This window comes from Cajanus cajan, chromosome 4 (assembly GCF_000230855.2).
Source record: "Cajanus cajan strain Asha chromosome 4, NIPB_CcT2T_4, whole genome shotgun sequence".
NCBI classification, from domain to species: domain Eukaryota; kingdom Viridiplantae; phylum Streptophyta; class Magnoliopsida; order Fabales; family Fabaceae; genus Cajanus; species Cajanus cajan.
Genome location: NC_138520.1, coordinates 14,848,193 through 14,868,327, shown reverse-complemented (window position 1 = coordinate 14,868,327; position 20,135 = coordinate 14,848,193). Strand labels below are relative to the sequence as shown.

At 33.1% G+C, this 20,135-nt stretch overlaps 2 protein-coding genes across 16 annotated transcripts; one reads left to right on the top strand and one right to left on the bottom strand.

Annotated features, from left to right (window-relative positions):
- Positions 1-256: 256 nt before the first annotated feature.
- ABCI11 (non-intrinsic ABC protein 14) lies at positions 257-19,691 on the top strand. Of its 14 annotated transcripts, none has more exons than XM_083072309.1 (10): positions 262-561; positions 965-1,044; positions 1,185-1,236; positions 1,356-1,489; positions 3,250-3,364; positions 3,525-3,611; positions 3,772-3,820; positions 7,354-7,438; positions 9,650-9,770; positions 17,897-19,001. In XM_083072309.1, exons 1-9 carry the CDS (start codon positions 358-360, stop codon positions 9,726-9,728), a joined length of 885 nt encoding a protein of 294 aa, XP_082928435.1. In that variant the 5' UTR covers positions 262-357; the 3' UTR covers positions 9,729-9,770; positions 17,897-19,001. The 14 variants fall into 14 exon arrangements, 9 of the variants coding, with proteins under 9 accessions (XP_082928437.1, XP_082928436.1, XP_082928435.1 ...); XM_083072306.1 differs by lacking the exon at positions 17,897-19,001 and adding an exon at positions 11,354-11,738; XM_083072307.1 differs by lacking the exon at positions 17,897-19,001 and adding an exon at positions 11,203-11,347.
- Positions 10,817-17,694, bottom strand: LOC109787667 (protein LAZY 1). Of its 2 annotated transcripts, none has more exons than XM_083072303.1 (5): positions 17,355-17,694; positions 17,209-17,275; positions 15,835-16,604; positions 15,182-15,257; positions 10,817-11,010 (listed from the first exon to the last, which is right to left on the bottom strand). In XM_083072303.1, exons 1-5 carry the CDS (start codon positions 17,358-17,360, stop codon positions 10,991-10,993), a joined length of 939 nt encoding a protein of 312 aa, XP_082928429.1. In that variant the 5' UTR covers positions 17,361-17,694; the 3' UTR covers positions 10,817-10,990. The 2 variants fall into 2 exon arrangements, with proteins under 2 accessions (XP_082928429.1, XP_020201794.1); XM_020346205.3 differs by having other exon boundaries at positions 14,972-15,257; positions 17,355-17,693.
- Positions 19,692-20,135: the final 444 nt, after the last annotated feature.

Here is a 20,135-nt window from a genome sequence, read left to right as displayed (position 1 = left end):
AGTTTGTAGATTAGCCTTCTAAAATGAATATACTTCTAAGGCATGTAGGATTGTTATCTAACAAAAGTGATTTCAGGTTTAAGAAAAAAGGGCCCAGGACATCATTCTCTAGATGAATATGCTTACCTAATTTTAAAAATACAGAACTAAATATTTCTATTTTAAAATGGAAGAAAAAAAATTACATATTAATAAAAATAGAGTAATCAAAATTATAATTTAGAAGAAAAAAAAAAGGCTAAAATTAAGTTCAATCTAGAGAAATTAATGGAATAGTTGAGCCGTGGAGTGGTATTTCCCTCAGCCGTAGCTGAACACGGAAGACACAAACACAACAGAACTGAACTTCTACCCGCCATGACGAAACCACCACCCATTGGGTTGCGCTTCCTCCAACCACCATCGCTTTCCCCTTTTCCCATATCGTGCGTTTCTCTCTCTCACTCTCCTCAATTGCATCCATTTTCTTCCCCACTCACACTCCACCATATTCGCCATTGCAGCTTCAATTTCCCAACGACTCAGCTTCCCAGAATCTACTGCAATTACTCCTCTTTTGAAGTATGCCCTTGTCCACTAGCTTTTACTTCACTGTCTCCATTGTTAAACATAAAAATTCTCTTAGCGTGTGTTTGGCTTTGGTAAAGAACTAGAAGCGATGAAAATTAGCTATTTCGTTTGGTTGAAAGCATATAGGATAAACGAATCTCGACTTAAATCACTCACCAAACGCTTTAAAATCAATTTTAACCGAATCAATCTTGCATTACCAATTTAATTCAAAATCGGTTTTGCGGATATTTACCCTAACACACGCTTAAAGTGTCCATTGATTTTGATTTTGCTTTCACGTTTAGCCGCTTTCATAATTGCTTTGGGTTTCTTAAATGTGCATAAATTGGGATGTTACTTTTGAAATTGCAGGAATGTATGTACTAAAGAACTGTGATATTTTTTGCTTAAGGTTAGAGATGTTAGCTATCAACCACCAGGGACTCAGCTTAGGCTTCTAAATTCAGTTAGTTTTTCACTTCCAGAGAAAAGGTACTTCTGCGCGCCTTTATTTCATTGTATTTATGACTTCAATGTTGAGATGATTATCCTGCCCATGAATTTTGTTAATAATGTATCTTCCTAGTTCTTTTTAGTATATCTGTGGCAGCTTATTTATGTCTTTGCCACAGTTTAGGTCTAATTTTCGGACAGAGTGGTAGCGGAAAAACAACTCTCTTGCAGGTCTTACTTTTTATCCTTCTAGTGGTAGAAGAGATGATTGTTCTTGACCATTTGTGCATGATGTATCTTGTTGAATAATCATTATTGCTCATCAAATTGGCTCGCATTTCTCTGTTTAGCTTCTTGCAGGAATAAGCAAACCAACCTCTGGATCTATTTGCATCCAGAAGTACGGCAATGATGGAAATCCTAGCGAACCTCCAGAGCCCTTGGTGCCGGAAAGGGTTGGTATTGTCTTCCAATTTCCTGAGAGGTATGAATATAAACTAATTGGATATAGTTAGGAGATTTTGTTACTCTCTGGCATGCATTTGGTGTAATCTTTTGTTGTAAATCTTGACCTACACATCAACTATGTTATTTGACTCTTGGGATCCCTGCAAATTTCATGTGGCTCCGATCCAAGAAGAATAGACATGGAAACAGGAAGCAGTGCAGCGTATACATGAATGTGTTGCAGACCAAATTCCCAATAATAAGTCTGTACACACATTAATATTATACATTAGTTAAATATCAACCAATATGTTAAGTTGTGTACCAACTACCAAAATGGTTTTTGTTGTATTGATGAATACATATCCCTGTGGAAACTGCTCTTGTGTTTTTGGTGAAGTGATTGTGCCTTCAGAGTTTTTTTTTCAATTTCTGTTGATTATTTTGAGGATTAAGGATCAAAGAGGGACTTGTTTTCTGATTTCAAGAAAAGTTTCTGTCTTCCTTTGTTATGAGATAGATGCATTTTCAAGCTTCTTGGTTGGTCTAATTTGCATGGATTTTTGCATGATTTTTTTTGTCAAATTTGCAGAGGGATTGGAGAACCCTTCATTTATGTATCTTCTTTGTTGTTTTTCTACCTCCATTGTTCTTCTCTAATCTGTTATGGAGAATTTCTTATCATCTATATTTCTATACTTTCTTGTTTTTCAAAATGGGTTGTCCAATACATGAGCTCCAACCATCATAAGGCCTTACTCAACTCCACAAAATCGAATGAAGTCCCCAAAAGAGGCCACAATTAAGATAACTTTCCAACACACTCTTTCATGCCTAGGCTATGGGCCTAGAGTGTAACAATGCATTTGCCCAAGCCCAATAATGGACCTGTTAAAAAGAGAGAAACAAATATTTTCTGAATATGCTTGACTGATCTTTCCACCCTGCAGAATGGATTTGTTTATAATTATATACAAGGGAATTACAAAGATAATTAATGCCAAAACAATTTACTAGAATTAAGATACTACTACTTGCTATGATGCATTGAACCTAGCTATACCAAGAATCTAGGTAACTTTGAAAAAATAAACATCAAAGGAGTTCCTATCTCATAAAATATTCTTATTTCCAATAGGATACATGATAGGTTCTGAACTCTGAAACCATCTTAGAATTTGGACTTAAGGGCTAATTCAACCTCACTAAACCGGTTTGTACAATGAGATTCGCCCAAGCCTTATAAGCTCTATGTGAGTCATATCTCTAGGTGATGTAGGATTAAACATAGCTTCTTGAGGCTGCAATTTAGGCAACCCTCAAAGAGGCTGCAATTAACGTGGACTAGGGGTAACAACAATTAAAGCAACTTTCCAACACTTCCTAATAACATATTTTTTTTGTTGACACAGAAAAATCTGTTATATCATTGTGACATGAAAGTAAGAGATTTATGCAAATCTGTTTTTCAGGCACTTGTCCAACAACAGTCAGCAATACAGTACCTTTAGTAGGATTAGAGATAACTTTCATCTATCATTAGTTTCTTTGTTCTAATTGAAATATTTTGAACTTAGAAGGATAACTCTTTTGATCGTATTATCAAAATATTTGTGGCAGTACATTGTTTAAATACCTTTCATATAGCTCATGACACTAAATTGAACCTTTTCTGATCCTTTAGTCCAAGTGGTTTGTTGTTATAGTTTAAGGCATTTGTAAATCTTGTTTGATCATTTTTCGTTTTTATTGGATTGTCATTTCTAAAGTTCTACATATATTGGTGTTTCAACCTAGGTATTTTGTGGCTGATAATGTGCTTGATGAAGTCACTTTTGGGTGGCCAAGGCAAAAGGGTAACCATTACCTGAGGGAGAATCTTGCTCTAGGGCTACAGAGGGCAATTAACTGGGTAGTTATGCCTCTGTATACCACCAAGTGTCTTCTTATACTTTATATATAACTTTATCTTTTATATTTTTATTTAATTTAATATATTATTTAAAATTTTCTTCTCTTATAATGTATTTATATATTTCATGTGCAATGCTCTTACTTATATATCAATATAGGTTGGGTTAAGTGGGATATCATTGGATAAAAATCCTCACTCCCTCAGTGGTGGTTACAAACGTCGTCTTGCCTTGGCAATACAATTAGTAAGATGTTTTTTTTTAATGCCTGCTTGTTATTGCTTCATGCCTTCACATGCTGGCTCCTCAATAGTTATGGATGCATTCTCATTTACTAAATTTAGTTGTCAATCAACCAATCATCAATTGGCATATTGTTAATTGTTTTTCCAAATGTACTTTTCAGGTGCAAACCCCTGATCTATTGATATTGGATGAACCACTTGCTGGACTTGGTATAAAAATGCAACCTCTAACTTCTTGATTCTATTTGCAGTTTGCTATTGCACCCAATGAACTTGTTGATTCCTTCCCATTCAAGTCTTAAATTAAATCTTATTAAAATCCTTCTTTTGCTACAATTTTTCTCTTTTACAAACCTTTTCTTTTGTAATGTAATTGTTGTTAGGGAGAGAGCCTTTGCACAACATTTAAGTCGTTGCCTTGTGACTTGGGGATCACAGATTCAAATCCTGTGATCAATCAACGGGGCTAAGACTACATTCATTTATCCTCTCAGATCCCAAGGGGTGGGAGCCTCATGCATAGAGTTATCCTTTTAGGAGGTGTTTGGTATGCAAAATGTTTTTACTTTTCAAGGAATCTAAAGTTGAGAATGTTCATTTTCTCCGTTTGGTTTATCATCTAAAAAATAACATTCCTAGGAAACATGGTTTTCTGGAAATTCTTTTTAGACAAGTTTCCCACCAAATTGTTTCCATGGGGGTAGGTGGGAATCTAACATTCCTGGGTTAAAAATAATGTTCTGCTCTTGTAAAAATGTTACGTTATCTTAATTTACTTAGTTAATGTAGTAAATTTTTTTGATTCTCAAGTAACATTTATAAACGTTCCCAAAAACATTTATGACCAACCAAATAGATTAAATCATTCTTGGGAATCATGATTCATAGGATTTATGATTCTTGGAAACCATGATTCTCGAACATGAAAAAATTTCTCTTCTACCAAATCTCCCCTTAATGTAATTTATTTAAGGATTCTTATACACTTTGTTCAGTAGAGCAAGAGATAGACCAGAAATTAGGGAGAGAGCAAACAACAGAGCTTAAAATAAAAATTTGTTCTGTTTGGTTCATGTGAGAAAGAAAGGAAAGCAGAGAAATTAGAGTGGGCTCCACATATTTATTTTTGTTGGTGAAGGGTGTGGAAATTGCAACAAAATTGTGTTGCCCGTGAATAATAGAAGACAAGTTCCAAATATATCCATCTAATCTGTTGATTTTCTTGATTTTTCGCTGACATGGGTAAGTATTAATTGATTTTAGATAGATTAATCGATCACATACGGTTTTTGTTCTATTAACAGCGGAGATAATCAGTTACGCAGGGAATAATCGATTATCTATTGTTTTTAATATTTCCAATTATCAAATTAGCTTTAATCGATTGTTGTGTTGATTCTAATTGATTAGATGTTCATTTTAATTGATTAAAACTTCCTTTTAATTGATTATAGATTCATTTTAACTGATTATAACTTCCTTTTAATATTATAGGTTCATTTGTGTTGATTATAACTTACTTTTAATCAACTGCATGTTCATTCTAATTGATTATCACTTGAAATTAATCAATTGTGATTTAATTTAAACAGTTTGCATTTCATTTTAATTGAATTTGGTTTCACTTTAATTGATTTTTTATTTCATTTTAATTTAATTATGCATGCATGTGTCCTTTTCATATACACATACTTGATTTTGTCTCTTTAATGGTTATATATTTAATTAAATAGTAGGTAGAATGTGCAGTTAATTGATCATGTGCTAAAAACCTTTATATTTTGCAATCCCCAACATTTCTATGGAGTTGATTAATTATTTTTTACAATCGATTAAATTATAACCTATACTTGCTGCATTTGTATTAATCGATTATATTTATGGTGTAGTCAATTAAATGCATATCATCATGTTAGTCTGTTATATATAAGGGCATAATAGGTATTATTAGTGGAGTTTTACTCTGTAATCTGTGTGTATTATCACTGTATTTAAAGTTGTTTCTTTGGGTCTGTCATTATCGTGATAGCTGTACTCTGTAACTAACTCTTGGTTACAATTAATTAGTCCTTTGGGTTCTTTTCTTGTACGGCTATATATAGCTGATTTCTTATCATTTGTAAGTGATTAATTCATTTTCTCAGAATATTAAGTTTTCTTTCTTGCATTTTTCTCTCTGCAACCTAATAGGTATTTACATTATATTATAACTTCTTTTTTTGTCCTTCCTTCCAAACCAAACAACTTCAAAATATTTCTCTTCAATTTTCCTTTTACTTCTTTTAAACCGAACAACCCAAAAATTCTACCTTATATCCTACCTATTTTCATGATTTCATCTGCTCTATTTTTATCTTCCCTACCAAACAAAGTGATAGTTGTATGAGTCTTCATTATGTTAGTAGTGGTATTGGGCTAGGCTTGTAAACACTAGTACTTGTCCTAGATAAATAGTAGAAGTTGTTTTCCAGAATTTTTCTTATTCAAAATTATTACACTGATGAATATATAGGCGAGACATGGCAACAAGTTCCTTACACAAACCTGCCACTCATTACCCTTAACTTTGGCACTAAATCTCTTATCTCCTTAACTTTGGGAAAAAGCCTTCCTAGTCCCTTTATTTAAAAGTTGACTAAACAAATTATGGCAACAGAATAAAATCAGCAAACTACAATTAGTCAAAAACTACAACAATAGGATTATCCCACCAAGTGAAGTTAGCTATAGGGATCACATGATGCCATTAGGCTTGGTCAAAAACCAAATTCTCAAGGATATGATTCGCCATGAGATCCCTTTTTAATAATTTCTTCCATTGTCCTTGGTTTCTCTTTACCCCTTTTTATAGGGTTAGAAACCGTGTGATGTATGCTCATCATTGTTGCCTCCAATGGTTACAAGGTTAGAAACCGTGTGATGTACGCTCAACATTGGTGCCTCCAATGATCTTTGCACATGTCCAAACCACCTTAACCAATTTTTTTATCATTTTTTTTTACCTTGAGAGGTGTCATAGCAATATCTTCTCATATGCAATCATTTCATATCTTGTCCTTTCTTGTGTGGCCACACATCTATCCTAGAATCAATCAGCAGACTACAATTAATAAAAAATAAAATTGGAGTTCGATAATAGATAAGTTAGTGATTTGTATCACATAACATATAATCACATTAATAATGTGTTAGGCACTCCTATGCTAGATCACATGGAAACTATGAATAATGAGCACAATAGTGATTTGGTATTGTGATATATTTTTTTAGGACTATCACTTGTTTATGTTTTTTCTTTTACTTTTGGCAAATGCTTTGGCCGCCGGTTAAGGCAACAAAAGTAGAAAAGTTTTATTAGAAAAAGAAGCATTTGCTGTTTGGAAATGCAAAAGTCATCTGACACTTGCTGTTTAGGTAAACAAAACCATTTTATGGGATATATTTAATGGTTTTCAACCAGTTCCCTTATGAAACTCTTTAGCAAAACCCTTTACTTTTATTTTGATTTTAACAAAGTAGATTTAAGAGGTAGTGTGAGGAGGGTAGGGTAAGGTAGAGTTGGGGCCAAGTGACATCAATGGAATATGATCATGTGATCAAGCCACTTGAGCCAAGGCTTGGGGGCATGTTTATAGTTATTTTAATTTGAAGGATGTGAATCTTAATTCTTCGAGAAATATATCTTTTTTTTTTAATTAGCTACACTTTTTTTAAGCTGTATCTAATACTTTTCCATTGATCAGATTGGAAAGCACGTGCAGATGTTGTGAAGCTCCTGAAGTATCTGAAAAAGGAATTAACTGTGCTAGTTGTTAGCCATGATTTGAGGTTGCTCCAATTTATTAGTTTTGTTTATCTGGCTTTTAATCATAATTGATGTTCAAGGATGGGTTTTTCTTTTGCTTAATTGATGATTTGCATTGGCAATTGCCATTTAGAATTCTAACTTTGATTGTTACAAAGACATTGGTGAGCTTCAAAATGATGTTGATATATTGATGGATAAACATGTGCTGATATTTACATGACTTCTGCATATCAAGGTAGATGCTTGGTTTTATGTAGGTAACTAACATGCGGAGGTTATTAGTTTGTGAACATCATGAACTCAAAAGAGTCACAGTTTGGTGATATTTAAATAGTTTGATTTGGTAGCCACTAAATGGAATCTTGAGCTTTTTCTACTTTGTGGTTCTGTTTAATCATGTGGGGGTTGTGATTAGAAATTCTTGATGTGACTTTAGGGTGTAATTCATGATATTTGGGTATTATAAGATTGTGCTTGAAGAAAATACAAATGCCTTGATGGTTGGATAGGTTTTTTTCTACATATTTTCACTTCTTTTAGACACATTTTTTCTTCTATCCTCTTAGAATTTTGGCTTATGGTCTAACTCAACTTCATAAAATTGATTTGTAAGGTGAGGATTGTTCAAGCCTTCTAAGCACCATGTGTGCCATATCTCTTGGTGATTTAAGCTTAAGCCCTAAACCCTCACACCCAGCACAATGAAGGTGCCAGAGGCTGCAATGAAGGCAGACCACAGAGGCCACAATTAAGATGGGCAAGGGGTGGCTGCAATTAGGCAACTTACCAAAGTATCTGTTAGTTGTCTTGAGATCAGGAATTTAGTTTGGATTACTGATTACTGATAGACTTGAAAAGGTTTAGGATAGGATGCTCGTATACAGACATGGAATGCAAATATAACACAACATTGATAGAGACAACAAATTATAGAAGTTGTAGGATGTGACATAAGTAAGAATGTAAGATACAGTTATCAAATATAATATTAACTTTACAATCTTGTGGACAAATGGGGATTTGTGTCATGGGCAGTTCAAATGGGCCAAACATTTTGCGATGCCTCATGATTTCACCAAAAAAATAAATATATAGTATTAACCTAAAAACACAAATCTTAAGTTGGAACAGACAAGGAATGACTAATGTGTTTACTAGATATCACCTTGTTAATTGGGAGACCTGCTGTAGACCTAAAAAGTGAGGTTTGGGGCTTGGAAGTTTGGATTCCAAAATCATTGCTTTAGTGAATGTCTGGTTGAAGTTGTTTTAGAGAAATGATTACTTATTTTTGTCTACTTGGAGAGATTTTCAAAAATAAGCAATTATTTCTCCAAAATTAATCTAAATCAAACATGCAGTGCTAAATGTTTGTTTGCTTTTTCGTTTATAGACTACTTCTTTATGACATGAGATTATCCAAAGTATGGTTTGCATTCAAATGAGTGGGGTGACAATTCAGCAGTTGAACCTAGCATGCTAGCAATTGGAAATTTTCTATGCTTCTTTCAAATTGCTTATTTCCTTGGGTTTGGGTGATGGTTCCCATATAAAATTTTGGACCTTTGGGTGGGTAATATTCCTGTTTCTAATGCTCCCTAGACTTTTTTATCTCTCTAATTTGCACAATGCTCATAAATAATCCAGTTTTATTCTTCATCTCTTACTACTGTTTCCTGGAATTTTATTTCTCATGGTAGGGAATTCACTGAATTATTCTCTTTTGGTGTTGCTGAATAATCAATCTCCGTTCTGTTCTAGATAAGAGAGATTCCTTGTATGATCCACACATCCTTAGTTTCTTAACTAACAGAAATCAGAGCAGAGAGAGAAATATTGAAACTGAATACTGTGTTATTGAGAATGAATTGTAATCTGAAGATTACAATAGAAGAGTAACTATATATAGTTAGTTGCTGAAGAGTACATAACACACCTTAGGGTTTTGTATGTGTACTAAGGAAGCTACATAACAGAATAGTAACAACCTAACAAGCTAATGAAAAGAATACAATACAGCAAGCTCAACATAAGAGCTTGTGCACCCTACTACAGTAATACCAAAAATGATATACTAATGTATTCTAACATTAAGGATTTCTTGTCCTTACATTTGTACCTCTATCATAATAAATTCTGTTTGTCAAAAGAGAAGTTTTTGTTTCTGTTTTCTATCCCAATACTTTGTGACCTACTAATTTTACTTATGGAGATTTTTATGTGCATTTCAGAGAGTTTGCAAGTCTAGTTGACCGATCATGGAGAATGGAAATGGGCGGCAACCTTAGAGAGGAATTTCTGCAATTATGATTTATGTTCATTGCCTTGTTAATCAGCATTAGATGCTATGAGGTTTGAAAACTTTGATCTTCAATTGCTTGATATATTTTCTACTGCACCTTGGATGCTTAGACTGGAAAATTTTAAAAGAAAAAGCAAGAAACTGTACTTTAGCAGCTGTTAGAGATATAAAATACACTATTCTTAGGCGATTAATAACTAAGCTTTCCAGACATTTAGTCTTTGTAATGGTCTCATGGCCTCTATGACTGACAAGTAGTGGGGTAATTTAGTCACGAGTTTAATTCTTGTTACTCCCATTTTTCATAGTCAAGTTACAATATCAGCATTTGCCTATGCTTTACCTAGTTTCAAGCCGAAGGCCTTTGAGTGGGGTAATTTTAGAGATATAATTGTTTAATATGCATATAAGAATCTGTGCGAGTAAGATAACTATATATTAATCTCTCCGGTTTTTATTATAACTTATAAGCCACTTTTAACCAAATTACATCGGCTAATATAAGTAGTTATATTAGTTGATTTTGATGGGTTTATAAAACGAAATCATGAAGCATATATTCTCACAATATTTAATAGGGCAAAAGAAGAAATATAAAATGAATGTTTTACAGAGATTGTAAAGTGCCTTATAAAAAGGACAATTTCCTTATAATTTGTGTCTAATAATATAGACTGGAGGGAGTATCATTTTAAAAATAAATTATGCTGCTTTTATTTTAACCAGACACCTATACAATCTTGTCATTAGGTCTATCGGAGGGTCACTTGCATTGTCTCTTAAACCCTTGTGAGGAGGGAGTTTATATTGACCTAACAGATCCTGGAAATCCATTCTGGTGGTTAATGATGCATATCTTTTGTTGTGGGCTATTTGTTCATTTTCATTTGTGTTCTACTCTTCTATTTTATTTTATTTTGGCAAAGGCTCTACTCTTCTTTGATACAGGCAAAGTAGCAGAATTAATTCATTCACCTTAATCAAGTTCAACAGCGGACATAATTTGTGCAGACTTCTGTAACAAACTCATTAATTAGGCTTTGTCTTACTTCAGTTGTGAAACAAGAAGCATCCTCAAAAAAATTTAAAAAACTACTAAAAGCAAATCAAACACGTTTATTTATTAGGAATTGCACAAAACTCACAACTGTATTCAATGCATTATCATCACTCTAAGTACAAGCATAGCATGATCATAATATCAATACTAGTTTGAGAAGTCTCTCTTATAGAGGCTTAATTCATCACCACTTTAGTACAGCTTAAGTTTCTACAGCTCCAGCACCAAATCTACAATGTCAAAAATTATTAATTAGTAATAATACATAAATACAATCTAATTATAATTTAGTCCTGCTTATATTATGATACTTCATGATATATTATTTGTACTGAAATCTAGAAACCTGCTGACGATTATTTTGAGATTGGTGTTATGTTACATTCTTATAAAAACATATTTTACTCGATACTTATTGGCAGGGTGTTTGGGTATAATTTGTAAGATTTTGTAAGGCCAGTATTAAAGGCAGTGGGAAAGAAGAATTATGCTACAACATTTCTATCTTTATAAGTATCTAAGTGCAAGAAGTTGTAACCTAATCTGTATTTCTGTTATGTAAATAATTCTTAGATACAGGAATTGGTATTAATGCTGAAAATATTCAGTTAGTGGAGGACAAACTGCAGAAAAATGCTGCAGAAGAGAATACAATCATAGCTGATGCACAAACTCTTCCCTCCCTGCCTCAAGCAACCAAATTATTTCTCACCCCCTTCTTATTTAACAGTTTCCTTTTCTCTCGTTGTTGCACAATAATACTCAACACTCCTTGGTCCAACACTCTTATCCGCCCTCTTGTTTTTTTCTTGTCTTGTATACATGTGTCAATGGCCCATCATAAGATCAACATGTCATTTCTTTATTTTGTAAATTTTTAGTTTTGTACTATTCTATGTTGTTGAGATAAGACTTTTTATGAATACTGTTAAATTTATGGGATTTTTCTTTATTTAAATTTTGAATTTTGAATAAATTTTAGATAGGATATTTGTTATTGTTACAGTTTTATCTTTTATATTTTTGTTTTCACTTATTCAATATAATCTCAACAAATAGAGTTGTTAATAGATGAGATTTGTCAGGAATTTTAAATTGATTGTAAGCTTATACAAAGACATCCTCTTCTATGAATTTTTAATGGTAATTTTAATCATAATTTTTCATCTTCAATTTTAATTTCAATTTGTCTACAAGATTCAATTTTTCTACATTTTTCACAAAATATTTCCAATAGTGGTATCAAGAGCTTGCTTCGTATAGGCTGTGAGGAAAACTTTTATTGAGCACTAAACACAATGAGGTTGAATGTTAAATTGAGTGATTTATTGTTCAAACAATTTTTGGTGCAAGGATGTCTACTTCCACCAATTCACTTGCAATTCCAATGTTTAAAGGTAAAAATTATCATATTTGAGCATTAAAATGACATTTGTTTTAAAATCTTAAGGTTTATGGAACGTTGTAATTTTTTAAGCTGATCCACCACCATTGAGAAAAAATCCAACCATTGCACAAATCAAAGCTCATGAGGAGCAGAAGTTGAAGAAAGATAAAGCCAATACTTGCATGCATGCAGGACTTGCAGATTATATTTTTACTAAAATCATGGACTTGGAAACAGCTAAACAAGTGTGGGACAAGATTCAAGATGAATTTGAAGTTAGTAGCAGAGTCAAATCTATTAGGCTTCTTAAATTGAAGAGAGAATTTGAATTGATGAAGATGAAGGATAATAAATCTGTCAAAGATTATTCTAGCAGGTTAATGGATGTTGTGAACCAAATGTGACTTCTTGGTGAAATATCATTTACAGATCAAAAGGTTGTTGAAAAAATCATGGTTTCGATGCCTAAAAGATTTGAAGCCAAGATTTTTGTAATTGAAGAGTCTTGTAATCTGCAAACACTCACAATTACTGAATTGACCAGCAAGTTTCACGCACAAAAGCAAAGAGTCTCCATTAGAAGTGATGAAGCTATTGAAGGTGTCTTTCGAGCAAAGCACAATGGAAGGAATTTTGGAAAGTCACAAACTTTCAATAAGAACAAAGGAAAAATTGAAGGTTCTTCAAGAAAAGGAAATTTTTTTGCGTTATTCTCATTGCCAAAGAACCAACCACGCTAAAAAAGATTGTTAGCTTAAAGATAAACCTCTTTTTCACTGTAATTTTGGCAATAAAAATGGCCAAAGTGAAAAGGTATCTTAGATTAAAGAAGAATCAGCCTAAACAACAACTAGAAAAATAGGCAAATGTGATTAAAGAAAAAAATGATGATGAAGATGAATATTTATTTATGGCATCTCAAGAATTCAATTCAGATGAATTGAATACTTGACTCATTGACAATGGTTGCACTAGTCACATGACTAAATGTTTGTCATTTTTTACCTCCATTGACAAATCAATTGAATCGAAAGTCAAGATGAAAAATGGTGAAATTGTCCAAGCCAATGGAAAAGGAACAATTTCTATTTCAGCCAAGAAAGGTTTGATAATTGTCAAAGATGTTTTTTACATTCCAGAATTGGATCAAATCTATTAGGCTTCTCACATTGAAGAGAGAATTTGAATTGATAAAGATGAAGGATAATGAATCTGTCAAAGATTATTCTGGTAGGTTAATGGATGTTGTGAACCAAATGCAACTTCTTGGTGAAACATCATTTACAGATGGGAAAGGTTGTAAAAAAAATCATGGTTTTAGTGCCTAAAAGATTTGAAGCCAAGATTTCTGCAATTGAAGAGTCTTATGATTTGCAAACTCTCACAATTACTGAATTGACCAACAAGTTCCACACACAAGAGCAAAGAGTCTCCATTAGAAGTGATGAAGTCATTGAAGGTGTCTTTTGACCAAAACACAGTGGAAGGAATTTTGGAAAGTCACGAACTTTCAATAAGAACAAAGGAAAAGTTAAAAGATTCTTCGAGAAAAGAATTTTTTTTTTTTTTGCTTATTCTCATTGCCAAAGAACCATGTTAAAAAAGATTGTCGGTTTAAAGATAAACTTCTTTTTCATTGTAATTTTTGCAATAAAAATGGCCACAGTGAAAAAGTATTGCAGATTAAAGAAGAATCAATTTGAACAACTAGAAAAATAGGCAAATGTGATTGAAGAAAAAAATGATAATGAAGATGAGTATTTATTTATGACATCTCAAGAATTCAATTCACATGAATTAAATACTTGGCTCATTGACAATGGTTGCACTAATCACATGACTAAATGTTTATCATTTTTTACTTCCATTAACAAATCAATTGAATTGAAAGTCTAAGATGGGAAATGGTGAAATTGTGCAAGCCAATGGAAAAGGAACAATTTCTATTTCAACCAAGAAAGTATGATAATTGTTAAAGATGTTTTTTACATTCCAGAATTGGATCAAAATCGTCTTAGTGTTCCACAAATGCTAAGGAATAGATATAGAGTCTCTTTTAAAGAGAATTATTGTTTTATCATGGATGAACATGGTTTAGAGATTGCAAAGATTGAGATGACTAAAAACAACTTTTATTTGAAATTTGATTTAGTTGAAGATCATGATTTTATTGTTAAAATTGATGAGAGTAATGTTTGACATGGAAGATTTGATTACACTTTTATGCGAGATGTATTTGATATAACAAATCCCAACAAATGGTATTTAAAGACCGAATGACTATGAAGACAATGATTTGGGCCAACAAATTGATGTGCAACAACTTGATGACATGGCACTTTAGAAATCAAGTTTTGGAGTTCATAACTAAAATTTGTGATGCTCATGGCAAATCTCAAGGAATGTTAGATTTATGAGATTTTTCTTTATTTAAATTTTGAATTTTGAATAAATTTTAGATAGGATATTTGTTATTGTTATAGTGTTATTTTTATATTTTTGTTTTCAGTTATTCAATATAATATCAACAAATAGAGTTGTTAGCAGATAAGATTTGTTAGGAATTTTAAATTGATTGAAAACCTATACATAGGCATCCTCTTCTATGAACTTTTGATGGTATTTTAATCATAATTTTTCATCTTCAATTTTAATTTCAATTTGACTGCAAGATCTAATTTTCCTACATTTTTCACATAATATTTCCAACAAATACTTAAAATTATGCTAATGGAAGATATTTATCGAACTTGTGTAACTATGTGTGTGGAAGGAACTGCATCATAAAAATATGTAGTACTTACACTCTGCATCTGTTTTAATCCAGTGCTCATTGTTTCCAGTTGAGCTACTGCAAATTAGCCCAGGCTGTGGTGGGTTCCAGTTGGTCTTATAGTGTTGGGACCACTTTCTTGATTTGGTATCTGATTGAAATCTTTTGCCTTTTTCTGGGTTTGTGGAGTTTTCATTATTATATTCATGGAAGGATTCAGGAGGAAGATTTTTTATCTCACCTTTGTCGGATTTAATGAAATCTTTTCCATTTATGAGGCTTTCAGGATAGACTTTTCTGTTAAACATTCGTAGAACCTGCATATCCACAGATGAATGGACCAAATAATTAGTTATAACATGATAGTTTTATTCAGTATATTTTCAAGACATTTGTATTGAAATTGTAAGATTTTTTTATGGCTAAACTTGTTCTGGCACTTTTCAGACCAGGAGTGACATTTAACACGTTACTTTCTGGCCTGATTTCATTTTAAATGCTGATGGGAATCCCTTCAGCCAATGTTCTTCAGATATGCTTTACAAATTTTAAATGTTGGGATATTGGTTTTCTTTAGATTCTCCTTTATGTACTGTGTTCTACTTTATTCTAGATGGAAACAAGAAACCAATAAATTTATGCTATTATCTTATTGATAATTTTTGGCCAATAAATCTGAGCATGAGATGATTCTCACAATCTGGTTTGTATAGGGTGTTTGATTTCATCCTTTTTTACGTTATTTCTAGTGTGATTAAAGAAATGAACATGCGTGTCAATTTTCATTGATATGTTGCTAAGATGATAAGACAATAACCAAAGGTAATGAGTGATAGAACAACCATGGGATTTGTTGTGAAATGTGGTTCAGAAGATCTAGTAATAGAGACCAACCTTTTGGAGTTTTTTATTGGTTGAAGCAGACTCAGCATCATTCCTGGAACTGTAGCAGCTTTTTGAAGAACTGTGATCCGTTTTAAGTATCTTTCTAATAATACGCATGGCAGCTGACTTAGGTGTTTGCTTGACCTGTGTCTCTTTTCTTACTCCTGTCTCTGTACAATCTTGACTTGCTGCCTTTGTCTTATAAAGTAGCTCAGAAAGTGATGCTCTCTCTTTCCTTACTTGTGTTGTTTCTGGTAGTTCAAATGAGGACCCCAGTAAATATCCTTGCAGTGGACATACAACTTTATTTCTGTAATCTTCAGCTTTGGATCCATCTATTTCCTTTCCACCAAGTGTGATGGTGCTAACATAGCTGTTTCTTCCTGATGAATCATAGAGACTTTCTTCTTTTTCAGCCTCAAGAAATGTCTCAAGCGCATAACTTATGTGACTCAATTCATTTTCTGTCACCACTTCATTTCTCATTGTTATGTTTTCCGAAGGCATTGCAAATGTTGGTGTTCCAGGCTCATTGGTGACTGTTTCTGCTCCAAGAGTTCCAATTGTTAGAAAACCTTCAAAGAGATCAGAGATGATTTCAGGTGTTTCTTCTTGGCACTTATCTTCTCTGCTGTTAACCAATCCAGAATAAGATGTTTGACTTTCCTGATGGTGTGGCTTTGAGAAACTGGGTTGATTTATGGAGCTGAAGCTTGGCTTTGTCTGGGAGCATTGATTGTCAAGTGTTGGTTGCACTGTAAGGCAAGTACAAGGGTTTCCTGAAATTCGAGTCCAAAAGAAATTACTAAACTGGTGAAATTAGCAATCTATCATCTACATAAATTGGAGAAACTTTGATTTCTTTCTATTTGTTTTACTTTCCTTGTACTCTGGAAACAGCAAAACGGAACATGAGATAAGAAAGGATAATAATCAGATGAATTAAATGTGGACAAGGGTCCTTGAAAGTGATAAAAGTGCAATTTTTTTATCTGCAGTAGGTTAGTGGTTGCTACCAACCTGATAAAACGGGAAGCAGATGTTTCGAGCACAGTAGTGCTCTTTGTCTGTTTAAAAAGCCTAGTTTTACTCTAGCCATAGTCTTTTAGCATTTTGGTTAGATTATTATTCAGACTCTAGAGCTTAGAAAAATCAATATAATACACATATTGTGCTATTTCATTGATGGACAGTAGCCAGTTAGTCACACAATTAGTTGTGTCTAGGTGTGACTGATTACTGATGGCAGTTTTTAGCCTTCACTGAATGCCTTAAAGACCATTTACATTGCTAACATTCTGTTCCCCTTTCATTCACTCCCATTAAGAAAAAGAAAGGAAAAAATGGATTATACGAGATAAGATATTAAGGACAGCTCAATACCAAGTGTGAAATCCTTGAAAGGATCTATACTATTCTGCCGAAGTTTTCGATGCACCCATTGAAATAACTGCAATAAGGAAAGGCAGGGATGAAGATGAAGGACTGGAAGAAAATTTTCATTGTCAATGGGAAAAGTCTAGACTCACCTTCATTATGATCTCTTTTCTTGTTTGAAAACCAAGTATTTCTTAGTTAACAAATTATGCTTGGTAGATATATATATATGTGCAAGGTAAAAGATCTCTAGGATTGGGAGGTTAGATAGATAAAGTGAAAAGGCAAAATACCTTTTTTTTGTGATTCATTATGAGTTGTAATTAGATTTATGCTAGAAGAGTCTAAGTTAGTTGTGTGCATAGAGAAAAACAATTAGATAGATACAACACCGTGGTTGGCTATTCTTTTCAAAATCTAATCACGAGGGTGAATTGGGTGTGAAATAGGTACCAAGAAAGTGCTGTTTGTCTGTATTTTTGTCTCTGTATGAACGTACATGAAGTTGGATCACTCACGGATGTAAATACATAATCTTTGATCCCAGACACTGTCAATTTTGAATGATGAAGCTAAGGCACTCTTAACTGTTGATCAGAAAAATATACTTTGTTATGGTTACAAATGTACCTAATAATGTACTATTATCCATTAGGGGATCACAGAAGTAATTACTGAAATTCTAAATTTGCAGATGTTGGACGCTCTTTTGGTGAATGCTATTGTTGGAAAGATGTTTAATTCAAAAAGAGGAGGGATCCACTTATTCCTAGAATAAATTTACCTAAACTTCATTCAGTAACTCATGTTATATATCAAATTTTAACAATTTAATCGTTGAATTAAAAAATTTTAATGCATAGATTAAGTTTACATATTTAAAAAAAAATATGTAAAACATGAGTTATTGAATAGAATAAGTCTAAGTAGACTTACTCTTTTAGTAAGTGGATCACTCCTAAAATGGTTCATACTTTCTGCTCTTTGTTTGTGCAGAGTGCAAACCTTATTTCTTTAAGTATTAGCTGTAAACTGATGTAGTTTTTCCATGTTTAACTTATGAAGTCCGTAGTCCCGGTGTATTGAATTGTCTGACACTGTTATGTGAACCTTGAGAACTTACTAAGACACATCTAATGTTAGAAATAGAATGGACTTCATTATTTGCAAGACTAAGGTGCAAAGTTTCTGGATGTACTTAAAGCATTAAAAAAACCTTTGTGATGGATGTGCCTGAAAAGCTTTTTGCTAATATACTGATGTGACTACCACTACTATCACCATCATCATCGTCATTATTATTATTATTATTATTATTATTATTATTATTATTATCATTATTATTACTACTACGTGCATATATAGATAGGAGGTGCAAGTACCTGGATAAAGAAAGGAGGGCAGGGGAGGAGGGGGAAGTGTAAATGGTCAAGATCAAACTTCAATCATTATCGCATGACCAATGCCAACCGAGTTAAAAGCTCTTCGACTAATTATGTTAATTTTGGATTGTTATAAATTTTGTTTGTGATGTCTAACTGGTAATTGTAGATATAACTCTTCTACCTTTCTAGTTCCTCACACATCCACAGAAGCACTTTGTTGACTGATTAAAAATTGCGTTTAGTCTTCTTGGTAAGGAAAAATAGCGTTTGTGTTTGCCATGTGATTTTAAGAGATCATGGATTTAGTCCTCCTCCCATTGCACTTTTACATTTGGGAACATTGTCATAGAAGGGATGTTAACCCCTTACCCGGCACGTTGTTTGATATGACTCGACGACTAGCATCTTTCAAAATCAAGGAGCACTTCCCGTTTGATGTTATCCGTAGTTCAATCTCATAGAATTATATCTGAGTCATTTTTCTTTGTAATCACGCCTTCTGAACTGCCTTTATTGCTGTACAGCATGTTGCAGGAGATAATTGCTGTTCCTGAAAGTTCAACATCATGCCTGGAAAGCGATGGAGATATCCCCAGGGGAAAACTGTAGTAAATTCAGGCGTGAACACTATTAAGCAATGTTCATTTATAAACTATAAGTGCACGTGCTGCAATAAGTGTGATTACTTTTCTGCGCATACTTGTGTTGGAACAGGAACAAATAATTGTTGCAGCCCATTCAAATTTAAACATGCTAAAGCCGTTATTTCTTCACAGATGGTAATTTGTAATTGAATTAGCTCAATATATTGAACATACTTATATTTGATAAGGTCTTTGAGCCCAAAATTAGAATTCGTTAGGTTCAATAGTGAGGCATAAACCAATAACTTTGGGAATAATAGTACACTACAGAAGACTAAATTGCTTCTGTACAATCCAGAAAAGAGTTGAATCATTGAGTTATGTACGATCGGATTAATGTTGATGGGTCATCCCTAATATATTCTACTTTGGATTGGTTGATATAAAGTGTGCAGCGTCAGCATCACACTTGCAGGATCAACTGCATTTGTTTGTCATATATTTACCTGCTTCTCAAGAATATGGTCTCAAATCTTGTTTAACTTTTCGTGCTTGATTTTTTCCTTCAAGTGGTTAAACATTATCACTAATTTCTATTTACTCTCCATTTGGAACAAGGCCTAATACTTGACCAACACAATTAGGACGTTCCTAATTTAGAAACATTATTTGCGTCACGACACTAATACACCATGTTTAAACAGGGAAACGTGTCTCATGTCCTTGACCAATAATTGCGAAGTTAGATAGGCTTATTAAGTGATTCAAACAAACCCCAGTAATGTGCTCAACTTTTGTGCTATGGCTTCTTCAAATTTTGCAACAGGCGGGGCAGATTCATATGAAAGTTGCCACATTTGGAGGGTTTACACTTTACGTTACTTACTACTCCCTCCATTTTTTTTTCATAGTCATTTTATCAGAATTTGTTATTTTTTTCATTGTTATTTTACTAAAATCAATG